The 22,869-nt window shown below is 50.2% G+C and overlaps 1 protein-coding gene across 5 annotated transcripts in view; it reads right to left on the minus strand.

Moving 5' to 3' along the window:
• The window catches only part of PPCDC (phosphopantothenoylcysteine decarboxylase), an 82,936-nt gene that overhangs the window by 51,190 nt on the left and 8,877 nt on the right, over positions 1-22,869 (minus strand). For 3 of the 5 annotated variants that reach the window (XR_007475283.1, XR_007475284.1, XR_004486771.2), the window contains exons 2-4: positions 13,855-13,950; positions 12,843-12,971; positions 8,823-8,991 (exon numbers count right to left, since the gene is read on the minus strand). Coding sequence is in view for 2 of the 5 variants with exons in the window: in XM_004276321.3 (XP_004276369.1) it covers positions 8,347-8,432; positions 8,823-8,991; positions 12,843-12,971; positions 13,855-13,950 (480 nt within the window). In the remaining 3 variants the exon portion in view is untranslated. Of the gene's footprint in view, positions 1-7,816; positions 8,433-8,822; positions 8,992-12,842; positions 12,972-13,854; positions 13,951-22,869 lie in introns of those variants that run through there. The other 2 variants (XM_004276321.3, XM_049705383.1) reach the window with 2 other exon arrangements.

A 22,869-nucleotide genomic window follows, 5' to 3' on the forward strand; every position in this document is an offset into this window, starting at 1 on the left:
CTTCCCTTATCAGCCCTGCCAGCCTTGTTAGCCCATGTCTGAGTGCGCACAGGTGGTGTGGTCTGACTGGCTGGATGACCAGCGACCAATTCCCTGCCCATCCACCTGTGATGCAACAAGTTAAGGCGCCTGCAAAGGCCATATGAGGTTTCAGCTGGGCCCTCCATTGTCAGCGCTATGGCCGCTGACCCATTCCTGGAAGGTCAGGCTGGCTGGTGAACGTAGCAGGAACTAACCCCAAGGTTCACAAACCCTCCATATGTGTGTGACCTTGCAGACTTTTTACCCCTGACCTAAAATATTCCTGTATCGCAGACCTGCACAGTCTCTCCAGGAGCCCCAGAGGGACTGAGCTGGAGCCAGAACAGGCTCTGTAGACCAGAGGGGACAGTCCTGACTCCAGGATACGTGCCATTCGATTTCTCAGTGTTCCTGTTCACCAGTCATAGACATGGGGCAACACAATGACGATTTATTTTCCTAGAAATTCCCGGCCTTGGCCACTGCTCCCCTGGAGGTCCAGGAAGATCAGAGAAGGCTGCAGAAGTCTTTGGAGCCTCCACCCTTCCCCAGCCCCCTGCCACACACTCACCCACCTTCCTCAGCCACTGCTCGCATGCCAATCCTGGGAGAGGCCACAAAGAGACTATCACATGGTCTGCCACACTCCAGCTCTGTTTCTCCATTTGGTCTCTTTCTCTGGTCTTCCTCCAAAGGCCCTGAGCCTGGGAGGCAGCATGACCCACTGGAAGAACCAGGGCATGGAGCCAGCCAGAGCTTCCCTGCTTAAAAGCTGTGGGACCTTGAGAACATTAAGTAACATCTCTGAGCCTCAGTCTGCTCATCTGTCAAATGGGGATAATAAGCTCCCCCTTAGGGACTGCTAAGAGGATTATGTTACAAATGGTAGCTGTTACTTCACAGAGCATGGCTTCTGAGCAGTACTTCCCTCTGGTGCTCTGTGGCAGGGTGGCAACACATCCTGGTTTTCCCAGGACAGTCTCAGTTGATGCCTATTGTCCTGGCATATTTACTGCCCCTTTTCACTCTCAGAAGAGCCCACTTTCTTTTTATTTATTTATTTATTTATTGGCTGTGTTGGGTCTTGGTTGCAGCACGTGGGATCTTCGTTGCGGCATGCAGGATCTTTCATTACGGCCTGTGGGCTCTCTAGTTGTGGAGCGGGGGATATTGAGCACACGGGCTCTCTAGTTGTGGCGCACTGGCTCTAAAGCGTGCAGGCTCAGTAGTTGTGGCACACGGGCTTAGTTGCCCCACGGCATGTGGGATCTTAATTCCCTGACCAGGGATTGAACTCTCGTCCCCTGCATTGGAAGGCGGATTCCTAACCACTGGACCACCAGGTAAGTTCCAGAAGGGCCCACTTTCGACAACAAAATACATGGTCAGCCTACCTGCACCTCTCTCCATTCCCAACTTAGGTCCAGCCTGTGTGAGCAGCACCCTCACCCATTTCTACCCTCCCCTCTAAGAGGCCATGTCTTGGTTTACCGTTAGGAGGATTTTTATAACCTTCTCTCTGAGCTTCAGGTTATTTTTTTTTTAATGGAGATAGCAATGCCTATCTTGAAGGCTGCTTAGAGGATTGAATGAGATAAGGTATGCAAAGCACTTGTCTGGCATAGGCCAGGTGCCAGATAAACATGAGTCCCCTTCCATGGCCTTCTCTCCCTGGTTCCCATCATGCTGGCTTCCCCCCAAGAGTGGGGCTCCAGAGCTAAACTTCTCCCCTACCAAGAGAGTGATTTTTAGAAGTTCCAAGTGACGTATGAGCTCCCAATCCATGATCTCTCCTGAGAGCAAGAAACGATCTTCACCTCCACCCTCCACTGCAGGCCCCGAGGAGCATTCCAGCCTCTCCTTCCTGCGTGCAACCACGTGTTTCTGCTGGCAGCTTCCAAGCCCATCGCTATAGCTGGAAACCCTTCAGCCCTCAGCTACCTTGCCCACATGAACAGAAGGCACCTTTGAACTCTCCCCACTCTTCCAGGAATCCAGAGGCCCAAAAAGGAGTCCGCTGGGCCTCCAATCCCCAGGGACCTGCTATCTGGGCCAGCAGGCAAAGGGTAATCATGTAATCTCAGCAGATAAAGCCACCATGAGACCAGCCTGTTGCAGCAAGGGGATAACATGCTCCCAGATCACACCTGGATTAGCAACACGTCCTCCAAAGACCCTGAAGCTCAAATCTCCCATCTGCCTTTTGCCCTCACACCCACCTGCTCCTGGCATTCCTTTGCTCTTAGACAGCTATAGCAGTTCTCCTGGCCTACTCCTTCCCCTTGCCTTGCCCCAGGTGGCACGAAGCCTGCCTCAAATATTATAGAATATTCTGTTCCACCAGGAAGCTCTCGGTGTAAACAACCTGTCAGTCACTGGGATCTGACTCTAGGGTTCTTTGTTCAGAGGCAGTTGCGTGACATTTCAGATTTTCATGCTGCCCTAGAAACAATATATGTATGAAGGAAGCTACAGGAAGAAAAACGTAATGAAGCAGCTGCTAAATTGGGACTAAAAAAAGGTATCGGGTGGTGGTGGCGTGTGGTGGAGGGGGTGTTTCAACAGATCGCAGGGAGGTAAATGCTAATGAGGGTGGGAGCTCTGGTTCTGCAGGGGCAGCCTATTTGGAGGCAGCTTTAGGGCAGAAAGAGACACTGGCTGGGTGACCCTCACTTTCCCATCTATAAAATGGAATTAAATATACTAGTTGATTCTGTCATGAGGCTTTATGTTAGGAGGGTGAAGTGAAATCAAGGAAACTCTCAGCAGTATAAGGAACGCATAACACATATACATAACCCAGACACAATCTAGGGCTCCCTATGGCTCAATCCTGCACAGAGTCACACTCCAGGAAGCACACACTGGCAAAGGAATTTGAAAGACCCGATATTCTAGTGATTGCCAGTGGGGAGAGGGAAGGGGGGAGGGGAAAGATACGGATAGGGGATTAGGAGGTACAAAGTACGATGTAGAAAATAAACGAGCCACAAGGATATATTGTACAGCACATGGAATATAGCCAATATTTTATAGTAGCCTTAAATGGAGTATAATCTATAAAAATATTGACTCACTGTGTTGTATACCTGAAACCAATATAGTATTGTAGATCAACTATACTTCAATATAATTAATTAATTAATTTAAAAGAAGATCCAATATTTACTTGGGCTTCTCGAAGAACATTAAAGTATGTCAAACTCACAATCCTCAGCAGTATTCCTCAAAAATCCTTTTACTCCCCATCCCCATCTTCTGGTACCTCTTAGCAGCTTGGAGACTCTGTTAAGCCAGTTCCCAGAATGTACCCCAACTTCTGGCCAGCCTGCATGGCTCTGCTGCCATCCCTCCACTCGGGCCCCTCTCAGCTCTTTAGGATGGAGTTAACCAAGTCTATGCTCCATGCTTTACTTTTTTTCTCCTTTACGCATTACCAGAATTTGTCACAATAAAGGAGACTCTGGGACCAACCCAAAAAGTAAGATTCCTCCCCTTTTCCTCCCATCTTCTCAGTTCAATATCTCAATCTTTTTTTTCAAATTCTACACCACAAAATGTCCGGGAACCATGAGGGCAGGCTGAACAATCCTGAAAGAAAAGACTGTGGTAAGCAAAGCAAAATTCTTTTTAGTGGGTGGGACTGGGAACCATTAATAAGTCTTGCACCACCATGCACACAATTGTCATCAAGATCTCCTTCCCCCCATTTGCCACAGGACTGTGGCTTTTACACTTTCTAATATTTTCCTTCACGTCATCACTCACTTTTGCATCCCTTCCCTTTCTAGAACCATGGGTGTGGCCAAGGCCTTCAGCACAGCCTGGCTTCCCTGACTTAGCATCTGGCTTCCTCCCTGACTCCAGCTTCTCAAGTCTCCCATCTGTTCTGCACGTACCACGCAGCTGATCTTTACTGCACTCCATACTCACCATGTGGCTCCCCTGCTGTACAGCTCCGACTTCAGCACATGGAGTCTAAGATCCCATCCAGGTATCCCACATCGAGCACGTGACAGTGCATCTCCACCTTTGCCTGCACTCTAACTACGCTGGCCCGCCAGTGAGCACCAGCCTGAGTGCCACTCCCTCCAAAGGGCCCACCCTGGCTTCTTCTCAATTCTGAATCACGGCACTCACAGAGTCTGTGCCACACAGTCTCACTTTTGATTTTCTCTGTCACTTGATTGTTTTAAAGCCTAGAGTCTTCTTCCCATAAGACCATAAGCTCCTTGAGATCAGAGACCTCAAAGGCTTATAGGGAGCACCCAGGGATACTCAGAAGTCATCTTCCTCTATGAGCTCCTGACGAGAAAAACAAACCGTTTCTACTCCAAAGGCCTTGATGGAAATCTCCAGATGCCCCTGCCAAGTCATTCTTAAGAACTTCTGGATAAAGGGCAGAGGGAACCCTTTAAAAAATGTATGTAATTGTGGCTTTTGTGGTGGATAATATATTCATCTGGCTCAAAACTTAAAATGAAGTCAGCCTCCCACCTTTGTTTCTCAACCACCCAGTTCCCCCACTGAAAGGCAAACAATGGACTGGATTCTTATTTATTTTTCAATAAGTATTCCAGCAAATACAAGCCAATACAAATAGATCCTCCTTTTCTCCCCTCATTTTTTTAATACACAAGCTAACATGCAATACACATTTTTCTCCATCTTGCATTTTGTTTAACAATGTATCTCAGACATCATCCTGTATCAGGCCTAGAGACCTTCCTCACTCTGTCTTGCGGCTGTGTGGTGTTCCAGTGCAGGGATGACCCTGATTTATTTAACCAACCTTCAGTTGTTAGATGGGGAGAGTGTTTCCAGTCTTTTACGACCATATGCAATGCTGCAAAGAATAGCCTTGTTCAGACTTAATGTCATATATGTGAGTGTATATCTGTGGGACAAATCCCTAGAAGCAGAATTGCTGGGCCAAAAGGTAAGGTGAATATGTAATTTTGATTGTTCTCCAAAGAGGTTGTATCATTTTACACTCCGACAAGCAAAGTACGAGGGTGCGATTTCCTAACACCCTTACCAACCTAGTATGTGAAAACTTTCATTTCAGTGTAGTTTGATTTGTACCACTCTCCTCGTGAAGGTGACTGAATAGCTTTTATAGTCGTGTGTGTGTGTGTGTGTGTGTGTGTGTGTGTGTGTGTGTGTTTATGTGGACTCTGTTTTTATCCTCTGCTCACTTTTCTTTTGTGTTCTTCGCCTTCTTCTAATCAATGTAGAGGAACTCTTTGTATATTAAGGGATTTAGCCCTTTGTTATATGACCTGTAGATAATTTCCCCAGTTTGTTGTCTTTTGACCTTGCCTTTGGGCTGTTTCTAGGTGGAATTGTTTATTTTTCTATAGTCAAATTTATCAATCTTTGCTTTTATGGCTCCTAGGTTGGATGCCTGGCTCAGAAACGAGCAAGACACCCCCCAACCCCCCAAGTACACACACACACACACACACACACACGCACACACACACACACACACACATACACACACACACATACACACAAAAAGCTTTTAAAAATTCTGTCAGTACAAAAAAGCTTGGAATGACTTGCCAGGTTTTGTGAGGAACAGGACAACTCCTGCCCTCCAGGAGATACCAGTTTTAGGGAGACATAAACCGACTAATTCCATGGTATAATAAGAGGGGGCACAATGGGAGCCTGGGCTAGGACCACCTAATCCAGCCTGAGTTGGCCAGGCAAGGCTTTCCAAAGGCAGTGGCACCCAGGTACATCCAGAGGCATGCGTAGGAGGCAGCCAGGGGAAGAATGGTCTTCCAGTAAAAGCGGCAGCATGTGCAAAGGCAAGAAGCAACAGGGCTCGGTCAAAGTTGTCCAGTCTGGCAAGAGGACAAGGAGCCCTGCAGGGTTGGTGTGTGGTAAGGGGTGGAGCTAGGAAAGTAGACAGGGGCCAGATTACCGAGGGCCAAGAGGATACTGCCCCGAAGTCAGGGCCTTACCCTGAGGCAGTGGGGAGGTGGCAGGGGGACACATCAGCCGTGTGGAGGAAGAGCTGGCGACGATCCAGTGTGGAGGCTGGGCCCTGGCTCTAAGGCTTCCGCCTCTTGCCCAGCAGCAGCCACGGCAGCCTAGAGGCTCCAGGCTGCCAAACAAGACTGAGAATTTCAGACCCAAATGTTCTGTTCTGTCAAACTTCCAGAATTCTATAAAAATCATCAGGGAAGCTAGCACCTTCTCTGAGAAACACTTCTACCCAAGATGATGACAACTACAAGAGCTCTGACTTTGACTGTTATCAGTGGTTATCACGCCCACCTCAGCACCCCGCTGGCAGATGGGGCCAGGTAAATGCAGCTCAGATACTACCCGCCCTCCCCTCAGCTTCAGCCTGGCTCAGGAAATAGCTGGGCTCTTCAGCCCCCGCCCATTCATCCAGACCCTCATTCAGAGTGGGCGACAGGATGCGGGACTGTCGTGATGGAGGGGTGGACCCCAGCTGGCCCGTGTCCATGGGGACATCTCTTTCCTTCTAGCCAACAAGGCTCAGTCCCACTATGAGCAGCCACAGACAGGCCTACGAACTTCTCTGCTCCTGTGACTTTTTAAAACAGGCATTTTGTAGCAGGTCTCCTGAGCAACTGTCCTCGCTAAAGTGCCCAGCACAGAGCCTCGCACACAGCAAGCACTCAGCAGCAGTTTCTGTTAAAACTGGAAGCCTCACCATTCATTAGGAGGTTGCTGAGGGAAAGGAAGGGCGATGTGGACAGAAGGAGGGAAGTTGGAAAACACTTAAACGGAACTTTGGGTTTGCCTCTGGATTTCAGTTGTCCAGGCCCTCACCATGCCCGACCCCCAAACCAGCCAAAGAAGTTGGCTCTTGATGCTACCATTTTAGTTATATTTTCTTTAGTGCCCTAAGACAATTTTATCCCAAAGGATCACTTGATTAAGTCAAGTGCTATAGAGATAAAGGCTCTTAGAGGCTGCTGGAGGCTTGGTTCCAGCCAGCAGGCTTCCTGGGCCCTTCTAAGGCGCCTCTATCCTCCAGTGGTCCGAGAGCATGCAAGGGGTACCCACTCACCCCGGCCTGGAAGGCAAGAGGGCAGGAAGGCAGCCCCAACCTCAGCTCTAAACAGTCAAACAAGCCCCAATCCACAGCAGCCATCAAACAGCAGTAGGTCAAAGGCAGGGTAGCGGAGGGTTTCTAGGGCAGAACATGTGTCTCTCTGGAGTCTACTTCCCCCATCCATGTGTGCCACTGTTGGGGCAGGGGGAGGTACAGACACCGAGGTCCCCATCTCAGGCACAGAAAAGCTGATGAGGACGACACCAGGAAGCAAGGGGTCTGGGTTCCAGGTCAGGTTCCAACCCTGCTGGCTGTGTGCCTGTCACTTGTATAAAGTGCATGTCAGCTTAGGGTCGGGGATTTTATTTTTCCCAAAATGAGACAGTCTATTTCAGTAAACGTTAGAAAAGCTCACTGGTATGAATACATATCTAGCTTTAACTTCCATTTTATTTGACATTTACTATGTGAGAGGTAGTAGGGTAGGCATTTTGCATACATTATCTCATTTAATCCTCTCAACAATTCCACGAGGAAAGTGAGGGTCAGAAAGGCTGAGCCCTGAGCCCTAGTCCCACTGCTAGTATGCGGGAGAGCTGGATTTGAACTAGGGACTGTCTGGCTTCTGAACCCTTTGCCCTTACCTGCCATATGATATAGGAACTAAGGACAGTCAGTCAGTTGCCAGCCTAGACCCTTCCCCGGCCCCGGATCTCTAAGACAACAGAGAGGCTCTAAAGGAAGGACAGAGTCTCCCAAAGAGTCACTTTTCTTTATTCTCAGTACCCCCAATCTCACAGCACGGTCTGTGGGAAATCTCAGGGCCTTGCCTCCTCGCAGTCTTCCTTGCACCCCACCAAGAAGCTGAAGCTCCAAAGGTCTGGGGATCTCCCGCTGTGGCTCTTTCTAAAAGCAGTTCCTGGGCACAACGTTGGATGAAGGTTTCTCGGTCATTCCTAAGTCCCCTTCCCAGAGCACAGGAACAATACAGCAGCTTGCTCCCCTGGCTTGCTGTGCCCATCCCAGGAAAAGGTGGGGAGAAACTCCAGAAAGCAGGTGTCTCTTGGTTGAAAGAAGTTGGGACCTGGACCTAAACTAGACCTGGTCTAGTTTAACCTGGGGCAGGTCACGCTCCTGGGGAGGCTCCCGAGCAGGCCCAGGCCAGACCACTACTCAGCAAATGCAGAAGTCTTCACCATATTTTGCCAAAGTCCACCTTCTTCACCAACTTGGCCTGAAAACACCTGAGTTCAGAGGGACACGCGTGACAGAAATCCCCGGGTTCAATTCTGCTGGAAGCCACCATGCTGGGAGAGGACTTCTTTCACTTTGTCCACAATGGTGCCCACCTCAGCCATGGCCCCCAGACCTAGGGAGCAGAGTTCGGCTATGACCCTGCAGACTGAAGCAGGGGACCATCCCCCACCCACCCTCACCCACTGCTCCCCGAGTGTCCCACCCAGAGCCCAGTGCCTGAGAAGGCCAGGACCAGGCCTGAGCCAGACCCAGCAAGTCCCTTCTGAGACGCCCCCAGGACAGGCCCCAGGAATAGTTACAGCAGCCATCTTGAACTGTATGGGCTGCATGCCAGGGAGGATACCAGGCAGTTTACCTAACAACTCTGAGAGACAGGAATTACCATTTCCATTTCCCAGATAAGAAAGCTGAGCTGGAGGTCACAACAGGCTGGGATCTGAAGCTGAGCCCTGCCGCGGCCCCAGGCTGTGGGAATGAGCTGTGAGCCTGGCCAGACACCCACCTTGGTCTCCACAGACCAGCTTCTTGGCCACACAGGGGATCTCGACATAGCCGAAGGCCTTGAGCTGGCCCACCTGCTGCTCCGTGATGGGGTGCTCCCACATGGCGGTGTTCATCGCCGGGCAGAAGAGCAGGGGCTTGCTGTGGTCCCAGGCCCGGATGACACAGGTCTGTGAAGAAGGTAGGGGGTGCCTGCTGCTCTGCCTGCCACCCCTCCCCGGCCTTCCCGAATCCTACCCTCTGCTTCTGGGCCACAGCCAGCTGAGGACTTGGGATGACTGGGAGCCCCTGTCTGAAGGGAGCTGTCTCATACTTTGAGGGTGGGGCTGTCTCCTGGTCCCTCTCACCTCCCCATAGGCTCTGTCACAGGGCCCTACACACAGGAGGTGCTCTACCAATGCTAGCAATGGCCTAGCCACCTCCAAGCAGACCTCCCTTGCTGTGCAGAAAGGGCTCCCTCTGCCCAAGCCTCTGTCTTCCTCAGTCAGCCACACCTCACAGACTGAAGCAACCCTGGGAAGCAGGGGGCAGGCCTGCGGTTCCCACAAAGCTAAGGACCAGACTGCCCAGCAGGTGGGCTCATCTATCCTGACACCAGCTCTACTTGAGGCCAACTAAAGCTTGGCCATGAAAACAACATCTTCCACATGACAAAACCCTCTCCCACGTGTTATCTCATGAACCCTCACTGCAACCCTGTAAAGAAGTTGCTGTCCCATTTCACGGAGGGGAAGCTGTACTTCCCAGAGGTGAGCCATTACCCAAGGACACACCAGACGATGATCCAGGGCAAGGCTTTGCACACCGCCCATGCCATCCTCCACTGCATCGTGCAACCTCACTACCTCCTGATGTCCAGGCCATCCCACCAAGTCACATACCAGAGCAGCTATGAAAGGGACAGACCAGCTCACAGAGTCTTTAGCGCTGTGAACTTTGCAGTCACGTGGACCTGGGTTCAAATCTTGCTGTGCTATCTGCTGTTACTAGCCATGAGAACTTGAACAAGTTCTTTCATGCCGGGAGTATCAGCTTCCTCTCTGCAAAGCCCTCTCACTGGGTGGTCTTGAGGGCAGAGGGTGAGAATACTTTTAAAGCTCTTTGCACAAGGCCTGGCACAAAGTACAGGCTCCAGAAATAGTAGCTCCTGTTATTATTACAGGCATAGCCTCCCTGGGCCAGGGGCTGCCTCGGGGAGAAATAAGCTCTGGGGCCCGCAGGAGTGTGCTCCCCTGGGCTCTGACTGTTTCAGGCGCCTCCGCCTAGGCTGTGGGCCCCTCAGGGAGACAGCGGTTGGCACACCCCTTCCCTGAAGTGGAGCCTGTCTGCAAAAAGAGGGGGAGTCCAGAGAACAATGCCACGAACAGGCCAGGGAAAATGCCTGCCCTCCTCAGTGCCCCTGCCCTCTCCTGGGGACAGGAAGGAAGTTGGTCAGCACACAGCCTCAGGATCTGGGGGCTTGCGTCATCCCAGACACAGCGTTTGTTTCCCACCAAGTCCTCACAATGAGGCAACCTGGCTATGAGTGGACAGTTTCAGTCCACACTTCCTCTTGGCCCTGTGCCACCTGCTGCTTCTGCAGAAGTCATGAGCATACCTAGAAGAGTCCCTTGACTGCGTGTGGGGCGGGTGTTGGCAGGGCTGGGGTTCTCAATGATCTCTAAGGGAAGCACAGCAACTGGAGCAGAAACTCAACATCTCCATGCCCCACACCTCTCTAGCTTTTCCCACCTCATCTCAAAACTCAGCGCTTCCTGGACAAACCACAGCTCCTCCAAACCTTCCAGCACAAGAGGGCCGGAAGGAGGCATCAGTTCCCACGGTCACTTCTGTTTGGCCCATGTTGTGTGCAGCACCTCAGGCTCTGCCCCTGGGAATCCGCTTGGGTGGAGAGAAGGCTTGGATCCGGGTCAGGAGACCAGCTGCCAGCTATACTGGTGACCCAGGGAAGTCACCTCCTCTTTCTGGATCTGCTTGGTTATTTAGCACAAAAAAGGGCTAGAGCCTGAGTGGGCCAGAGGGCAGACAGAGATGCACATCACCCAGGCCAAGGGCCCTGAGACTGGGAACACAGGTTCATACCTAGCGCACTGCTCTAATGGCACCCCAAGTTCTGGACACTGGAAAGGGAGACGATCTGAAGGAGGGAGGAAGCAGGGCAAGCTTCTTTTGGGGAATATAAGGACAAAACATCTTTTTTTTTTTTTTTTTTGCGGTATGCGGGCCTCTCACTGTTGTGGCCTCTCCCATCGTGGAGCACAGGCTCCGGACGCGCAGGCTCAGCGGCCATGGCTCACGGGCCCAGCCGCTCTGCGGCATGTGGTATCTTCCCGGACCGGGGCACGAACCCGTGTCCCTTGCACTGGGAGGCGGACTCTCAACCACTGCGCCACCAGGGAAGCCCCAAAACATCTTTTGAGAGAGCACAGAGCCACAGACCATGATGACAGCAGTGTAAGATTTGCAGTTCTTTGAAATACTTGCACCTTCAAGGGAAACTTTTGAGGCAAAGGGCCTCAGGGCTGGTCCTGGGAACATATTCCACTGCTCAGCCAACTCAGTAGGAGGGAACCCCAAAGATTTCAGGGAGTGGTGGCAGCATTGAAGAAAAGAGGGAAGCAGAGCTTTCAGGAGTAAGGAAGGAGCCCTCAGAGAACCGGCCCGGGCCGGGGCTTAGCTCCTAGAGGTCGGCGTGCTTTGCCACATCAGCTGGCTACTGACCGACCAGTGGGAAGCCTGGAGATCTGGTGAGATGGTGCTGGTTACACACAATGCTGACACACTTAGATGAAAGTGGCCAGGAGCCTGACCTGCTCTGCCGTCCTGTCAGCCAGGCACTAGCCCCACCAGGAAGCCTTCTTGATAACACTGCTCCTAGGCCTGCCCTCCTCTGCACTCCCCCACCCCTGCACCTGCCACACAATCTGTGTGCTGCTCTTCTTCTGATCACCTGTGCTCTATTTCAAATGATGCTTAAATCACTAGCAACTTCTTCGAGAAGTACCTTAAGCACAAATCAACAAGCATATGAGGAGACTAACCTCCTATCTAAGCCCCAAAACCTTGACCCAGCTTCGTTAGTCACTTCATTTACTTTGGCTGTTAGCCAAAGTAAAATGACTGATTGCCTCATACATACAATAAGCATTTCCTGAATGCCTACTACATGCCCAGTACTGTGCAAGGTGGTGACGCCATTGTCAAAGGACTGACTGTACCACACACCAGAGCATACTCTAAAAATCCTCTCCTTCCAGACTGTCAGCTCCCTGTGTCCTCTGTGTCCCTCCACACAGGGCCTGACACATGGCAAGTTAAAGCTCAATGGATGAGGGAAGAGGGATGATAAGGGAGAGGGAGGGGGACCACACCCAGTCTTCCCAGGATGATCATGTAAACAAAGGCTCTTTAAGGACAACAGCTCCCTGGAGGTCCCCCAGGCCTAAGACAATCCCCACTCTGTACAGCTGGACTTCTCTTCCTCTCCTCCACCTTGGGCCTCTCGTCCTTTCTCCTTTCTTCCCCTTTAAGCTTTCCATAATATACAGGAAAACCACATCTCAGCTTTGTGGCTAAAGCTACAGGAGAGATAAGTGTGCCTGAGAGATCCATGCGGAAGTAAACGCTCTTATCCCGATTACCCATGTGGATATCCAGGTCCTGGTGGGAAGGCAGAGCTAAGGTGGGCAGGCAACGGGGCTGGGCAGGGAGACCAGCAGAAGAGCATGTTGAGGGCAGCCCATGAACTATGGACAAAGAAAGAGCAGCTGAGCATCGGGGGGCAGGTGAGAGGTGGACACCCTCAGAGGGCACCCGCAAGTCGAGTCAACCCATCAGAACCAGGCCTTCTACCCACTTGCTGGAGCACAGGTGAGGCCAGGTGGAGGGTTGTCCAGGGAACTGTGTTCCGAGCAAACAGGCCCACCATAAAGGGATTCCAAGGTGAGAACAGAAGCAGTCTGCAGCTCAGCCAACTGGGAGTGAGGCCCAGGGAGGGAGGAGGGCCCAGGGAGTCACTCACAAGCAAGTTGTCACAGATGCCACTGGCCACCTTTCCCAGCGTGTTGGCATCGAGAGGAGATACCAGCATGAGGTCTGCCCACCTCCGCAGGTCAATGTGGAGAACTGGGTCGGATCGGCACTTCCACACCTGGCAGAGGGAAGGAAGTGGGGTCACCGGGCCGGCCATTCTCTCAGTGTGGAGGGAGGAGCGGCAGGTGGGGTGAGGGCCAACACAGACCAGGTACACTAAGTCAGGAACCCAAGGGAGACCACCTGAGAGACCCCCGCCCAAGTTCACTGCCACCCCTCTTGCAGCTAAGCTGGTGAACATTGGCTATAGAGCCAACAGCCTGAGAGAAACCAGCCCTGAGGAAACAAACGCCCCTTGTCTCTCTGAGCTATTCCCTTTATGGTTTGGTTTTCAAGAGAACTGACATCTGGCAGGGAACTCCTGGCCTGTCTGCTTGAGGCGGATGCTTGGGTTGTCCAAGCCAGTGGAAAGGCTCTGGGCGGTGAGAAATGGAGGGGGCGGGGTGGGGAAGACGGGCCAGCCAGAAATGTTCTAGGCTGAGAATGTTTAAAAATGCCTGGCAGGGCACCCCTGTGAGGCCCACACTCGATGTCTAGTGAATCGGCCAGTGCCCGCCCCTCTGCAGGAGAGCAAAAGCAGAGCCCGGCAGCCGTGGGAAGTGAGGCACTCTCCACAGCCCCGACGCTGGGAGCCGCGTGGACAAGGGTGGTGGGAACAGAGCTCCTCTGTGGTTTCATCAGCCCAGATAAATACAAGGACACTCAACCTCAGGCACAGGGCCAAAGCTGAGGTCTGCCTGAGGTGGGAGGAGACTGTGGGCCTCCTGCAGGCCAGAGCTAGACAGATGTTTTCCTCATTGCCTCTGCCCAGAGAGCCCTGACCGCTGACTTGAGCCTGGCCTGTCTGCTCCGGCCACCAGAACCATTGGCTGCAGGGAGGATGGTCCTGTCCTGTTGGTACAAACACGATGGAACTCAGCCCTGGGGCCCCCAGCACTGACCTCCCATTCATCAGCGTCGCTGTAGAGGGTGACAGGAACATCCTGGGGACTGTAGAAATGTTTGGCTCTCTCAGTTGTGACCACTGCTACTTCCAGCTGTCACCAAGAAAAAGTGGAGTGGGGGTGGAGAAAGAAAGAGAAACTTACCAGAGCCACCGGCCTGGAGGCCACACGGGGCCAGGCCAGCAAGAGCTTTCCTCACAGCCTGGCTGTGCAGAGGACTTCTCCCTCCGAGGCAGCGAGCCCCATGTTTGCATAGCTACTTCCGCTGTCACCCGAAGGTCAGGCCTCACCAGGTGCAGCTGTTTCACTTCCCTATCTGAGGCGCTGCCGAGGAATGAGTCACCAACTGCCCAGCGTATATAAAGCTGCAGTCTCCTGCCGCTCAGGCAGAGACAGACAGGAAGGGAAATTAGGGCAAGAAGGCCACGCAGGCCATGGCAGGCAGGAGGGGCCACCCCAAGGAGGCTCACAGGTCCTGAGCTCTGGGCCACACCACAGATCTGCCCTCTGCAGGCAAGGCACTGGGGAGCTGGGGTCCTGCATGTGGTGTCTGCAGCCATGGCCCAGAGAGAAAGCAGGCAGAGTCCCTTGCCGTACTTCTAGGAACAAGGCTTCGTGGGCTCTGGCTGCAGACAGGCTCCAGGAAAAGCAAATCTGTGTGCCCTACACTCATGGGGCAAGAGTGATATTTACCTTCACACTACTCATTTAGCAGATAAATTAATAACGCAAACAAGAGGGATGGTTAAGGTGCTTAACAGACAGAAATAGCACATGATAGGGTGAACAGCACTAGACCAGTTCCCATTACTTGTAAAACGAGATGTCAGACTAACAAGCATGCAGATTAAAGGGGCCCAGAAGAGGTGGCTGGGAGGGGAGGGGTGTAGGAAATCACATCTTTGGGGGACATTTATCCAGGAGGGAAAAAAGTCAAGGGTGACAAGGACAGAATCATCAACTAACCAGAGCAAGGGTCATGTGTGGCAGTGTCTGGGCTAGATGTGCTCTTTGGCCTGCACGGGGTTACAAACTTTTTTTTTTTTTTTTGCTGTGCCAGGCAACATGTGGTACCTTAGTTCCCCGATCAGGGATCGAACCTGCGCCCCCTGCAATGGAAGCATGGAGTCTTAGCCACTGGACCACAAGGCAAGCCCCAGGTTATAAACATTTTTAAGCCAAAATATACAAATTGGGAGATTTCACACAGAAAATCCAATTTCCTGGCTCCTTTTAAAAAACTGAGTGGGACTTCCCTGGTGGCGCAGTGGTTGGGAATCTGCCTGCCAATGCAGGGGACACGGGTTCAAGCCCTGGTCCAGGAAGATCCCACATGCCGCAGAGCAACTAAGCCTGTGAGCCACAACTACTGAGCCTGTGCTCTAGAGCCCGTGAGCCACAACTACTGAGCCTAAGAGCCACAACTACTGAAGCCGGTGCACCTAGAGCCCATGCTCCGCAACAGGAGAAGCTACCGCAATGAGAAGCCTGCTCGCCGCAACCAGAGAAGGCCCACGCGCAGCAACGAAGACCAGACTCAACCAAAAATAAGTAAAATAAATAAATTTATAAAAAAACAAAACAAAACTGAGTGCTCTGGCACTGCTGGGCCCACATTCCTGCTTGAGAATGACTTGGTGGGACTTGGTGGAGCTGCCTCTTTGGATGGGCTGTGCCCATGCCATTTCAAACTAGTCCCTGCCCCTCCCTACAGTCTCACCAAGGCTCCCTCTCCTCATTTGTTTCCTGCCTTTTGTGGGTTGTCAGACACTGTTCTGCACAGTACCTAGGAATAAAGCTGGAACCAGGGAGTAGAAATCTCAGAGAGGCAGACTGCAGAAGAACTTCAAAAGGTCTGGTGCTCCCAGCTCTGCTGAAGAGCTCTCAGATTTGTCCATTCTCCCACTCACTCCCTCTTGGAACCTATCATCCCCCAAACTTGCACAAAACCTGAGGGACCTCTTTAATGGTCATTTAAACCAAACTCCTGCTGAGCCGGGGAGTCCCTTCTAGGATAGTCCTGAATGAGCCTGGTCCAGTTCTGAACAAGATGGCAAATGAACAGGGCTGCTGTCCCTCCATGGAACCCAGCCCTGAAGATGTCACAGGACGAGCACAGGGAGAGCAGTGAAAGGCAGGATGGTGCTGAGACTCTTAAGACACAAGACAGTAATGACGTAAGGTGTAGGGCATAGTAAGTTAGAACTAACCACAAGAAGAAGAATATATAACTTTCGAACCAGCAGAAGAAAATTCAATCTACACAATAAAGGATAGGGAAAGGAAAAAAAAAAAAAGCAGAGAGAACACATGATAAGCAGAAAGCATTAAATAAGATGGAAGAAGTCCTAATAGAATAGCAATTATAATAATTATATAATTGGCTAAACTCCCTGATCAAAATTCAGACTCTCATACTGGATGTTTTAAGATCCATCAATCACATCAAAATGTGTCTGAAAAGACACATTTAAGACAAAAAGATATATAAAACTTAAATAAAAGAATAAACTTTCAGTTAAATAAAGTGGATTAAACTCTACTCCCTCTCAAAAGCCCACTGAAATAAAAGTAAAGGGACTTTTTTAAAGGTATGAATCACCAGAACAAAGAGAAGAGGGCAAAAACATAAACAAAAACCCAGCAGTTAAGATATATCAATACATAAGATATGGAAGTGGAAGGAAGCATTAACAGATCAGATTAGATCAGACAGGATCAGATTTTTTTTTTTTTTAATGAACATTCCAGGAACAAAAAGGAACTCTTGGAAATTAAAATTATAAATAGTCAAATAAAAAATTCAATATAAGTTTAGAAGAAATTTTCCAAAAAGTAGAAGAGAAAGATAAAGAGATGGATAATACTATTAAAAAAGATGAGGTGGTCCAATGGTTAAGAGTCCACGATTCCACTGAAGGGGGCAAGGGTTTGATCCCTGGTTGGGGAACTAAGATCCCACATGCCGCATGGCACAGTCCAAAAAAAAAAAAAAAAAAAAAGATGAGATCAGAAGACCAACTCAAGAGGTCCAAAATCTGACTAATAATGAGTTCCTGAAAGGGAGAACAGAAAAATAGAGGGGTGAAAATTACAAAAGAAATAAAATGAAATTTCCCCAAACTGAAGAACTCAGAGGTAGGAGCCATCTCTTCTGCCTACAGAGCTCTGAGAAGGTGGCAACCTGTTAGGCTCAGGGAACCTGAAGTCTCATGTCCCTGGCATCCACCAAGTGTAAATCAATGGAGCCTGAGCCCACATCAGCTCTCCTGGAAGCCACATCCTCCTACTGAAGTATATGGGGTTTGCAATCAGCAAAACCTCACAAGTTCTTTTCACCCATGTTGCTACTAAACCACAAGCCCCAAACTGTACTTGCGTTGTTACTTTCCCAAATGTAGCCCCTCACATTTCCCTGGTGAATTCCACCTTTCCAGAGTTGGCCCAGTGTTTGCTCAGTCTATGTAAAGAGCTCCAAAAATTTCAATCCTGTTCCTCCTGGCCTGTTCTCAGCCAGTACCACCATCAGTAGCCCCAAGACACAAATCCAAATGATGAAAAGGACAAGGTCAAGAGCAGAGCCCTTCACCAAGGTTCACAGGTTGGGGGGCTGGGGTGGGAAAGTATCAAGAATGAACCCTTTCCAAGTAGGATCTTTCCCTGATTATAAACATGCTGATAACATTACCAGGTGGTCCAGGGGGATGTCCTAAGATTCCATCAAAGCCCTCACCAAATCCAAAAATACTCTAATATCCAAAATAAAATAAAATAAAATTGATATGGCTTTTCCCCAGTGAGCCCAATCAAACTCCAGTAACAACCATTTTCTAAGTGCTTTTCTAAGGGCTCACAAGCTTTTTCTAATTTGTGGAGCCTACCTCTTCCGCCTTTTTGATAAATGGACATTAGTCATCTCCAGCCTCTAGCCCCTCTGCTGTTTCCCACACATCCTGTAGGTCACCAACCACAACCTCAGCACCCCAGGACAGAACTTGCCAAGTTCAGGAGATGAATCACCCAACTTGGGTTCAAGTCTCTTCTGCCACCATTGGTCCTTTTTCAAACTCAAAAGAAAAAAATGGAAGCCAAGTGGACTCAAGAGTCCCTGCCATTTCTTTCTGTCCCCCCACTAATGTTATACCATTGGCCTCCAGGACCAGGCATTGTTCCATTGCTCTTTTTCTAAATATAGGTAAGAGCCCTCTTGGTCGTTCTGAGTTTCACTGCAGGCTTCAGCTCACTCTGGTGACCTCTGGACCATATTCTACCTTTATCTTTGGTTATATGTCCTCCTTTCCATTTAACTGCTTTCCAGTCTCCTTCAACAGATGGCTTCCCAGGTAGCCATATCAGTTTCTGGTCACTGCCTTCTTTTCCTTAAGAGGACTACTTTCTTTCATTTCTAAGAGCTTCCTGACCATCCTGAACAATTTGCCACTTAAGATCACCCCAGTTCATCCTCTCTCTATTCTGAAATTTGGAAAGCTGCTTCCTGAAGATCAAGTTCCCCTACTCTCCCCAACTCCCAAACGGCCTGCCAGTTCTCAAAGTGAGGATTGTGCCTAGGGCCAGCCTTCAGAAACATTCCCAGTTTGGTGATGGCCCTGTTCAGGGGCTCCCTCCTCCCTCTCAGCTCTACCTTTTCCTTCCCTCTGCATCCCCCTCACAGTCTCCCCCTGGCTCCTGGGGAATTCCAACCAGGGGTCCAAGTAGGCCTCCCACCCTGGTCCATAGCTGCAGCTTGAGATCTTCCCCTTAAGATCTTCCCCTAGTCTCTCAATCTATCTGTCTCTGGCTACCCTCCCAGGTTACACTGTCATTGTTAGGGAGCTTCTTGGGGTCAATGTCTTTCCTAAAGAGTGATGTGAAGAGTATGTAATAAGCCCATCCTTCCCAATGTCCCTCCCTTGACCCCTATCAAGCAGCCACCTCTCCTTGGCAGTGACCCTGACCCCAGTGTTGTCTGGCAGGCCCAGGCTAGTTTTTCTGGTTTTAGAAGTATGTCACTTGATCTGATTCTTCAGTCCTGTGGGCTTTGTTCTTTCATTTTCATTCACTCTGTAAAAAGGTCCTGGGAGCCAAGAGCTAGGCCCTGGGTTGGCACACATTAAAAAAAAGAAGGCATGTTGTGTTACCTTCTGAGATACTAAATAACTTGGACTAGTCACTCATTCACCCTGACCTTTCCCTCAGCAAATGCTAAGGAGTCTTGGCAGAGCAGAAAACTCCTGAGGACAGGAACCCTCCTTGGCTTTCTCTTACACCCTCCTGGGTCATCGTAGAAGCCGGGCTGGACATTAAAACAATCTCTCACACACATCAGAGTTCCTGAAAGGCAGCTCTGTGCTTGGCCCCCTGGCGAGACCCTGGCCAACAGTTTTTATGTCTTAATATTTTTAACCTGAACTTCTGTGTGATGTGACCAAGGCTTGGCCAGACCCTATTACATAAGCTGCCTGCATTTTGCTTAGCATTTATAGAGATTTCTTCCTGAAACCAGTTGGCAAGTGTGGTGTTCCTTTCTCTGTTGAAAATACATCAGCAATCCCATCTGGGGCTCCTGGGGAGTCAGGGAGGGGAAATGGAAAACAGAATTTGGGGCAATACTTCCATTTTTACTTTTAGGCCCCTGGTCTGGCCCAGGCTGCTTCTGAGGCAGATATCAAAGGGATCTGTGGAGAAGCACTTTCACAGCCACAGGATGAGATAAATCCCATGGCTTGAATGTCCACCTCCAACCTCATCTCTGGCCTCTATCCATTACAACCATGAGCCAGTAGCACCCTCTCCTCAAGTATGACAACCAAATGACATTGTCCAGTGTTCCCTAGGAGGCAAAACTGCCCCAGTTGAGAACCACTACTCTACAGAATCATCCAATAGAACTCTCTGCAGTGAAGGAAACATGTCACACCTGTGCTGTCCAGTATGGCAGCCTCTAGCCACATGTTGCTATTGAGCACTTGAGGTGTGGTTGGTGTGACAAAGGAACTGAACTTTTGGTTTTATTTAATTTTAATAATTTAAATTTAAATTTGAATGTGGCTAGTGGCTACCGTGTTAGATAGCACAGCTCTGGCACATACAAGGAAAGAAGAGCCCCAGCTGGAACCCCCAGCTCAGTGGCTAGAAAAGAGCAGGTGTTTCTAGTAGGGCATGTGATGATGGCTCCACAGGAGACTGATGAGGACTCTAAAGAGGAAACACCGGCTATGACTTAACCCGGCACAAGGCAAGGAACCCAGAGTTTTAGTGGCTTAGTCCTCTGGGCTGACACACACAGCAGAAGACCCCGACATTGGGCCTCCCAGTGTTGACACTGGTAGTGCCTGGGGCCTGGGGGCCAGCCAAGAAGCTGGCATGACTCTGAGCATGGGGGTGGTGGGCATACTCTAGAAAAAAGGACTCTGGGTGCCGTCAGCACATGGGGTTGGGGTGGGGGGAAGCTGTGGAGGAGGTGGCCTCATTAACAAATCCCTGAGGGAGTTCCGGTTGGCTGAGTGGGTGTCCCAATGGCTCACAATGATGTCTCCACTTGACAAACATTTACTGAGCCTACTACACACATGGGAGCCAGAGCTGGTAAGGGCTCAGTGTGTCTAACAAGTGGGTGGGGTATACATGACCCCTGACTATAAAGCAAGACAGACCAGGCAGGAGTCCACAACTGCCTGGGGCTTCTCAGCCTCATGGCCGTGTTTAGGTGGAGTAGAGAATGCCCATAATCTGAGCTCAAGTCCACTTGCTGATGGTAGTCAGGAAACTGGCCTTGAGCCCCAGTTCCGCCAGCCCACTGGCTGGGGGAATCTCTGGCAAATTCTTCCTCTCTGGCCTGGTTTCTCCTCCGGAGCCATGAGCCATCTGGACCACAGGGCCTCCAGGGGCCCCTCCAGCTCGCTGCACCTCCCAGCCCTACTGTGACCCTTGTCCTTTCCCAGCAGGCTCTGCCGTTCTGTCCTCTGCCTCCAAACCGGCCTCCTGGGGGAGCTGGTATTCTAGTCGCATGGCCCATCCTGCCATTCAAGCAGGGCATAGCTGCTAATCCCTCCCCAACTAGAGAAATTTCTAAAGAATGAAACTAGAGAAGCAGACTGCAGAGGCTCTCCATAGGGACGCTATTCGGGAGTAGCAGGGAAGGACCCTGGGTGCAAGAGCCCTTGGCCCAGGGCTGGCTGCCTCCAACCAGTGGCCTGCAGAGGTCACTCCCTGGGGGAGCAAGCCAGGGAAGGATGGGGCTAGCCAAGCCAGTGCAGGTCCAGAAAAATGCCTCAGAGTGCTACTGCTGAGTAGATTAGTTTCCACAGCAGGAACACAGAGCAGGCAGGTGGCCCCTGCCTGGAAAGAAAGAAAAACCTCAAATCAGGCCATGTTTCTCCTGCTCTCCTTTCCTCAATGAGCATTATTAAAAAAAAAAAAAAAAGCATAAAATTACAAAGAACATTCCATGATATCCCTACTAAAAGCCCCACTGACTTTAAAAAATAAAATAAAATAAAATAAGGGGACCTCCCTGGTGGCGCAGTGGTTAAGAATCCACCTGCCAGTGAAGGGGACATGGTCCGGGAAGATCCCACATGCCACAGAGCAACTAGGCCCGTGTGCCACAACTACTGAAGCCCATGCGCCTAGAGCCCGTGCTCCACAACAAGAGAAGCCACCGCAGTGAGAAGCCTACACACCGCAACGAAGAGTAGCCCTCGCTCGCCACAACTAGAGAAAGCCCATGCACAGCAACGAAGACCCAACGCAGCCAAAAATAAATAAATAAATTTATTTAAAAATAAATAAAAAATTAAAAAATGAAACAAAATAAGTACACAGAGAGGTTAGAAAATCAAAACTGAACAGAATGACACAAAATGCAAATCTCCCTTCCTGCCTCCATCTCTCCACAAGGGTAACCACCTCCAGGGGGAGGACCACAGGCAGTAACTTTGATACGTGAACACACAAAAGGAATCATACTATATGCCAGCAGTTGGCAAACCTTTTCTATAAAGGGCCAGATACTATTTTAGGCTTTGTCACAACTACTCTACTCTATAGTAGCAAGACTGTAGCCATAGGCAATACTTAAATGAATGGGTATGGATGTGTTCCAATAAAATGTTACAGACACTGAAACCTGAATTTTATATAATTTTATATGGCACAAAATAATCTTCTTTTGATTTTTTTCAACCATTTAAAAATGTAAATAGTTTACATATGTATGGTTCGTAGGCCATACAAAAACAGACAACAAGAATTTGGCCTGTGGGCCACACTTACTAACTTCAGCACCTTGCTCATTTCACTTATATCTTGAGGACTGTCCCATATCAGCACACAAGATCCACCCATTCTTCTGAACTGCTGCCTCCGAATCCATCAAGAGGCTGAACCACAACTGCACCACAGCTCTATTGTTGGATATTTTGTTTGTTTCAGTTTTCTTTTAAAATTATAAACAGTGCTAAAATGAACATGCTTGTACATTTGGTGAACTTTTGTACCCTATAGCGGCGGTCCCCAACCTTTTTTGGCACCAGGGACTGGTTTCATGGAAGACAATTTTTCCACGGGGCGGGGGGGCGGGGGGATGGCTCAGGCAGTAATTCGAGCGATGGGGAGAGGCAGGCAGATGAAGCTCTGCTCAGTCGCCCGCCGCTCACCTCCTGCTGTGCGGCCCGGTTCCTAACAGGCCGCAGACCAGTATCGGTCCATGGCCCCGGAGTTGGGGACTCCTGCCCTATAGGGTTCAATCCTATGGGTGAAGCAAGGGCTGTGACCATTTTTGCTTTCTCTAGATATTGCCACAACAGTCCTCCGGAAAAGCAGAATTTACTTCATTCTGCATACGAGCAGGGCCCTCTTCCTGCACCCTTAACAGTCCTGAATGTCCTCACAGGCATTCTGGAAACAGCCTTTTCTAAGGCCAAGGCCTGCCAACTCCCTGGGTGGGAGATTTTTTCCACTTTTAGAAATCCTCTTCTGGCTCTCAGTCCTGCTGACACCTACCCAGCAAAA

The sequence above is a fragment of the Orcinus orca genome, chromosome 2 (genome assembly GCF_937001465.1).
Source record: "Orcinus orca chromosome 2, mOrcOrc1.1, whole genome shotgun sequence".
In the NCBI taxonomy this organism is placed as follows: domain Eukaryota; kingdom Metazoa; phylum Chordata; class Mammalia; order Artiodactyla; family Delphinidae; genus Orcinus; species Orcinus orca.